The sequence below is a fragment of the Microtus ochrogaster genome, unplaced genomic scaffold (genome assembly GCF_000317375.1).
Source record: "Microtus ochrogaster isolate Prairie Vole_2 unplaced genomic scaffold, MicOch1.0 UNK5, whole genome shotgun sequence".
NCBI lineage: Eukaryota > Metazoa > Chordata > Mammalia > Rodentia > Cricetidae > Microtus > Microtus ochrogaster.
This window is the reverse complement of record NW_004949103.1, coordinates 717,166-723,741: the sequence shown is the minus strand read 5'-3', so window position 1 is coordinate 723,741 and position 6,576 is coordinate 717,166. Positions and strand designations below refer to the sequence as shown.

The 6,576-nt window shown below is 41.8% G+C and overlaps 1 protein-coding gene across 2 annotated transcripts in view; it reads right to left on the bottom strand.

The window, feature by feature from the left end:
* The window catches only part of Htt (huntingtin), a 138,320-nt gene that overhangs the window by 72,008 nt on the left and 59,736 nt on the right, over positions 1 to 6,576 (bottom strand). For both annotated transcript variants that reach the window (XR_001229382.2, XM_005365914.3), the window contains exons 27-28: positions 3,459 to 3,585; positions 1,993 to 2,120 (exon numbers count right to left, since the gene is read on the bottom strand). Coding sequence is in view for 1 of the 2 variants with exons in the window: in XM_005365914.3 (XP_005365971.1) it covers positions 1,993 to 2,120; positions 3,459 to 3,585 (255 nt within the window). In the remaining variant the exon portion in view is untranslated. The remainder of the gene's footprint in view (positions 1 to 1,992; positions 2,121 to 3,458; positions 3,586 to 6,576) is intronic.

The following is a 6,576-nucleotide window of genomic DNA, read 5'->3' as shown; positions in this document are numbered from 1 at the left end:
AAAGGTCCTGAGTTCAATTCCCAGCAACCACATGGTGGCTCACAACCATCTGTAAAGAGGTCTGGCGCCCTCTTCTGGCCTTCAGGCATATAGACAGAATATTGTATACATAATAAATAAATAAATATTTAAAAAAAAATTTCACATTATCGGATTGTTTGGAACTAAAAATTTTGTTTTACTTATAAAATACTGTATTTGAGCCAAGTAGAGTGAGTTCCAGAACAAGCTCCAAAGCTACACAGAAAAATGCTATCTAGAAAAACCAAAAAAAGAAAAAAAAAAGAAAACAAAAGAAAGAAAGGAAGAAAGAAAAGCAGTTTTCTTCATGTAACTTTGTCTCTGCATTTCCCCGCAAAGATGTACAGTCACTACCTCCTGACTTAAGTTCTGGATCTTTGCCAACTGTTGTTTTATTGTAGCCCTTGGATGGGCCCTCTTCTGAGGCACTCTGATTGCTGCTCTCCTCATTGACCATATGTCAGCCTTGAAGTCATAACCAAAAGATCGACACCCCAAATCCCTAAAAACAGTATGGGCGACCTCTGAAAGGGAACTAATAGGTCATGGGCTATCCAGCTCATCTTCTTTAACTCTTCAGTTTGTGTATTTTGATTAGCTGTTCCTCCTTGCTGTGTGTCTTCTCACCTTGTCTTTCCTTCATTTTAGCTCTGAATGCCCTGCCTACTCACTCTTCTCCTGCTTCCTCTGCTTCCATTCTCCTCCTCCCAGGGGAAAGGAAGGATCTCTTTGCTGATTGGAATAGAGCTCATTCTTCACTGGACCCTTAATCTCACATAACATCATTGTGTTATTCTAGGTCTTAGGATCAGGTCTCATTGATGGGTGTCCTTTCCTGCCCTTGGCACACTGAGGTTGACCCCAATCCCAGAGTTACACCTGCTAGATTATATAAAAGCAGCTGTAGAGAGACAGAAGATGGAAAGAAAGGTCTAGTCTCTCTCCCATGTTTATTCATGGAAGGGAATATTTTGTCACCAATGTGTGGATGGCTAAAGTGCTGTTGAGAAGGTGGGATGCTGCCCCTTATAGGGCAGAAATGACTGCCATAGTCCATAAAGGAAGCTGGAAAATGTAGTCTTTAAGCAGGAAACTATCATTCCTAACTCTTGAGAGGATATAAAAACTGTAAGGAAGGGGAATGATCTTTCTGCTGAGATTTGAGGCTAGTGCTAGTAAGCCAAGGGTAGACAGACAAGACTCCAATCTTAAAATTAATCAATTAAAAATTTAAAAAATGTGCTAATAGATGAGTGACCAACTGGTGTAACAAAAATATAAATAAAACTATACAATCATGAGATTTTAGCATTTGATAAAGAAAGGATTTCAAATCAAGAAGGGCAGAACTTCAAAATTATTCATTAATGTTAGAATAATTAGGAAAAAAAGAATGCAAACCTGGACACCATCATCCAGAAGCCAGTGCAAAGCTCAATCAGGGGCCATCTGACAAAGGAGTGTCTACATTGATAGAAAACACCCAACAGACTACAGATACTTGTGCAGATACCCAGGTTATAGGTCTGCAGTGAACATCTGCTTTTTCCCCCTTGAGACTATAATTTTGTTTTGTGTTGGGAGGTTGCACTTTATTATGAGGCTCACAGAGGGAGAGGGTACAGGAAACCTATTTGGCTTGGCTGTGTATCTTCAGGACATGACAGTGATGCATCTTACCTATAAACAGGATTATGTGCTGAGCACCAGAAGTCTTTGAGAAATGTATCTGAACCCAAGGTATTCTTGGGAAGTCAATAAAAAACAACATCCAGAGACCACGGGAGATCATTTCTCTAATATAAAAAGCCTAAATGTTTGTTAAGCTACCATAAACCATGCTAGAAGACAAACATGGAAAGAAAAACTTAAGTCTTATGTCACGGGGCTTCTTTCTATGTAAGTGTAACATGGTTACATGGACATGCGTCCCACTGGAAATACATGTTCAGAAATAAGCTGGGGCAATACCTTATAGTTGGCATGAGTAGCTTTCAGGACGTCATGGAGTTTGAGGTAGGAAGGGAGATGGTAGAAACTCCCCAATGAAGAAGATTTACTTGCTGTGACAGGTCCTGAGGTGTCTGATTGTCGAGAGGCTTAGAAAGAAAAAACAAACAAACAAACAAAATCCCAAAATTTAAACTTTTAGATCCAAGGAAAAAACTTCAAATTTAACAGCAATTACTGTGATGACTTTTCAAAATGGTCTAGCAGAAGCATTCAGGTCTTTCCCCCCAACTTTGAAATACGTATGCTGGGAGGTAATGAATAACTGACTAAAATACTAAGCAGTCTGTGAGTGAAAGAATAGGAAAAAAAAAACATGAACATAAGAACATGGAGGCTGATTGGTTGTGTGTGGTTTCAGCCATTCTCCTCTGCAGACAACCTCAGGATCTCTGAGGCCACTAAGCAATTAATCAGGTAATGTGGACATGTTCTGAAAACTATAAAGGGCACATACATCTCTAAAGTACCAAGCAGAGCAGTTTCCTCCAAGTTTAAGAACTTCTCAATGACCATCAGTCATATTTTCAAGTCTGCAGCTTTTAAGCAGATAAATCCTCCTGCATTACTATAGCCAATCCTTAGAAAGAGCATCTCTTAAGATTTCATAGTTAGTCAAAGGATACAAAACTGTTACCTAATAGTATCTTTAAAAGGCCTACTGTACAGCTACAAAGTTAATAATTTATCAAATACATGATTTGATTTAAATCAGGGAAGATTTAAAGCTTTCTCACCATAAAAAAAAATCACAAGTATTGAGCCAAGGCTTACATACAAAGTGTTTCTCAGCATACATGTACTAAGACTGCTATGAGAGGATGTGCACAGCAGGTAGCCCACAGGGCATCCCAACAAGAGCACACACAAGGACTCTGTTACTTTAACTATGCCAAAATTCTGGCCCTCCTGTCCTGATATCCCACAAGTACAGAAGCCTTTGTGCTTTCTAGACTCCTCCCAAATCAGATGACTTCAGCTCCATTGTGTCTTTTCGTCTCTGCCCTCTTCTCTGTTTTACATATCTCTCACTTCAAAAGTTGCACGGGCCTCAAATCCTAATCCTCAAGCCTCAGCCTTCGGAGTGGATGGATTAAAGATGCATCATATTCTCCATTTCCCTTATAATTCCTCCCACAACACATTGTTTTTTACTACCACCATCCCCATCTATTCCTAGCCATCTTTGTTCTTTTCTTTACTAAAATTTCGGAATCCTCCCCTGCAAGAAGAGAAGGAAGAAAGTAAAGTAAGACAGACTCCTTGTATAGCAAGCTGCCTCCAGAGTAAAGTGACAGTTTATCATGCAGACACATATAGGCACCCAGAGAACCCTTCCCTGATAGTTCTGCTATGGACCAGATTCCCATAAGGTACATATACTTCTGCACCACAGCTAGCAACCTGGCCATGAAACTACTTCCTACCTGCACTGGCCTCACCACCTTTCTTGGGACTCATTGGAGCAGAAGCTGGTTCTCCTGGTTCTTTCTCTTTCCCTTTCCGTCGAATAGGACTTAGAGAAGGGGGGTTTGTTAGAGAAGGCAAAGCTGCCTAAAAGAGAAAACAAAAACATAACAGGATAAAGTCAATACAGGAAGCAAAATCTAAACTAAAACTACTAATACACACAGTCCTACTCTGTACTGGAAAGTACTAGCCCAGACAGCTTCATGAACTTTGAGTTTTTATTACAGAGCTCAGATACTATAGATATAGTTCTACTTCCACTCACAACTCTACATACCAGGTCTGGCTCTGAACTTCCTCACACCAGCACTGAGAATGGGTTGGAAAAGGGAGGACCACCAGGGAGTTAAAAGAACCAGAAGTGACTGGCACCCCCAAACCTGTCCCCTTTAATAGCACGCAATAGGGACATTTTATGTGAACCATCACATGAACAAACACATTTCAACGTTTGATATTTCAACATTTGAAATTTCACTTTTTCAAGTGAGGAAATAGGGTTCAAAATAAAACCACCTGCTCAATATCACAGCGGAAACTCAGCAAAGCTACAAGTCAATAGCCCAGATGTGGCCCATGCTCTCCAATATGTAACCCCAATGCTATAAGGGACAATCAGGCTCCTACACACAAAGAGGAAAGTTGGGATAGAAGAGAAGAGACAACCCGTAAGAGGCTGGCACATCAGGTCTTTGCTCTGTTCCTCACTCCCTTCCTGGCCTCAGCAAAGGGCCTATACTCACTGTCTGTGTCCCTGTCCTATCCATCTGTTGAAATCACAGAGAGTGTTTTAATAGAGGAAGGGACTTCAGTGAGATAAAGTCATGATGGCAGGATCCTCATAAGCAGGATCAGTGATCCTATGAAAAGAGAATCCAGGAGTTCCTTTACCCCATCTACCATGAGAAACCCAGTCTTTACCAAGGATCAAATCTGTCAGTGCCTTGATCTTAAGGGTTTGCAGCTATTAGAATGGTGAGAAATAAATAGTTACTAAAATATCAGGACAAATGGCTGATGTGGGAGTGTCATATATCTGTTGCTTTCATTGGTTAATTAATAAAGAAACTGCTTGGCCTGATAGGTTAGAACATAGGTGGGTGGAGTAAACAGAACAGAATGCTGGGAGGAAGAGGAAGTGAGTGCAGACGCCATGCCACTGCTCTCCGGGGCAGACGCGATGAAGCTCCAACCCAGGATGGGCGTAGGCTAGAATCTTCCTGGTAAGAGCACCTCGTGGTGCTACACACATTAATAGAAATGGGCCAGGCAGTGTTTATATGAATACAGTTTGTGTGTCGTTATTTTGGGGCATAAACTAGTCAGGCGGCTGGGAGCTGGGTGGCAGGAACGCAGCCCGCCAGCTTCCTTCTACAAATGGCTGTAGTCAAACAGTGCATAGAAGGAGGCAGGAAGGCTGCAGAGGGCAGGTGAGAGACTATCAGACTGAAGAACCTCTTGGTGGAAAAAACCTGTTACAAAGCCACCAAGGGTAACAAGACCATCAGTAGGACAGTCCAGGAGAAGCACAGCAGGATTTTGGAGTCACCTACAGGGTTGACTATAGTGATGGCCATACAACTCCGTGGCATGATTAAAAAAAAAAAACAAAAAAAAGAACAGGTGGTGACTCATTGTAATCCTAGCACTGGGGGGCTGAGTTGAGAGACTCACCATGAGTCAGAGGCCAGTCTGGGATATATAGTAAGTTCCAGGACAGTTGGTCTACAGAATAAGACCCAGGCTCAAAAAATAAAACTGAGGGGCTGGAGAGATGGCTCAGTGGTTAAGAGCACTGGCTGCTCTTCTAGAGGTTCTGAGTTCAATTTCCAGAAACCACATAGTGGCTCACAACCACCTGTAATGAGATCTGGTGCCCTCTTCTGGTGTGAAGGCGACCATGCAGGCAAAATACTGTATATATAATAAATAAATCTTTTTTAAAAAAACTGAATTGTACACTTGAATTTTATGGAATGTGAATTATCTCAATAATATAATTTCTATAAACAGACCAGAGTAGTATTTTAAATGAGATGCACCAGTTTATACCATAACCCAGAAAAGAGTAGGTGTGTATTAATGAACATGTACCGAATGTCAAAGGGATGTTTATGGATCTGTACATGTAGATGTACTTACATTGTTTTTATTTGTTTGTTTGGTTTGGTTTTTCAAGGTGGGGATTTTCTCGGTGTGGCCCTGGCTGTCCTGCAACTTGATCTGTAGATAAGCCTGGCCTCGGACTCAGATCCACCTGCTTCTCCTAAGTACTGGAATTAAATGCACCCAGCCTTATGTAGATTTTTAAACAAAGTATTTAACAGGAAAAGCAAAGAATAGTGACTTAAATAAAGCTTTGGTGGCTCCTGTTTCTGTCATGACAAAGTACAAAGTGAGGGGAGAGAGTAGGCACAAAGAAGGAAGAAGATAAGACGGCCAGACTGGCTAAAGAGTCTGACACACTGGAGTCAGTCTCACAGAAGCATCACCAGGAGAGCAGGCACACCAAACTGCAACTCAGCACAGCTGAAGCCCCTGAAAATGAGCACATCAGCAGTAAGCGGCAATTTAGTGAGTTCAGTTCTCAAGACACACAGCCACATTTCAAGAACACAGGGTCACATGTGGTCAGTGACTAATGCTCTGGCTGGTGTGGACATGGAGAATTCCCTCTATGGCAGAGAACCCCACAGAGTAGAAAGAAAGTGAATGATCCACAGGAGGGCACCTTTAACATCGGACAGGAAAAACTGAACCAGACAGTGCAGGATGCTGGAAGAAATACAAGAAGCCATATCACTCGGGGTATAAAGTAGCCCAGAGAAGAACAGGAAGTCCTTATAAAACTGAAATGAATGACCATGGCAGGACATACTCTGAAAGGTGGTATCAGAAACCAGGTGGAGTGGATTTAAAGAATGGATGGCTCAAGTGGAGGAACACAGTCCTGCCAGAAAGGCCCAAAGATCTCGATACAAAAGTCAGAGCCCGAGCAGAAGGAAGGAGGCTGGTACACTGATGAGGAAGAGAAAGCAGTGAAGGAAACCAGGAGATTAAGGGAGAATATCACTT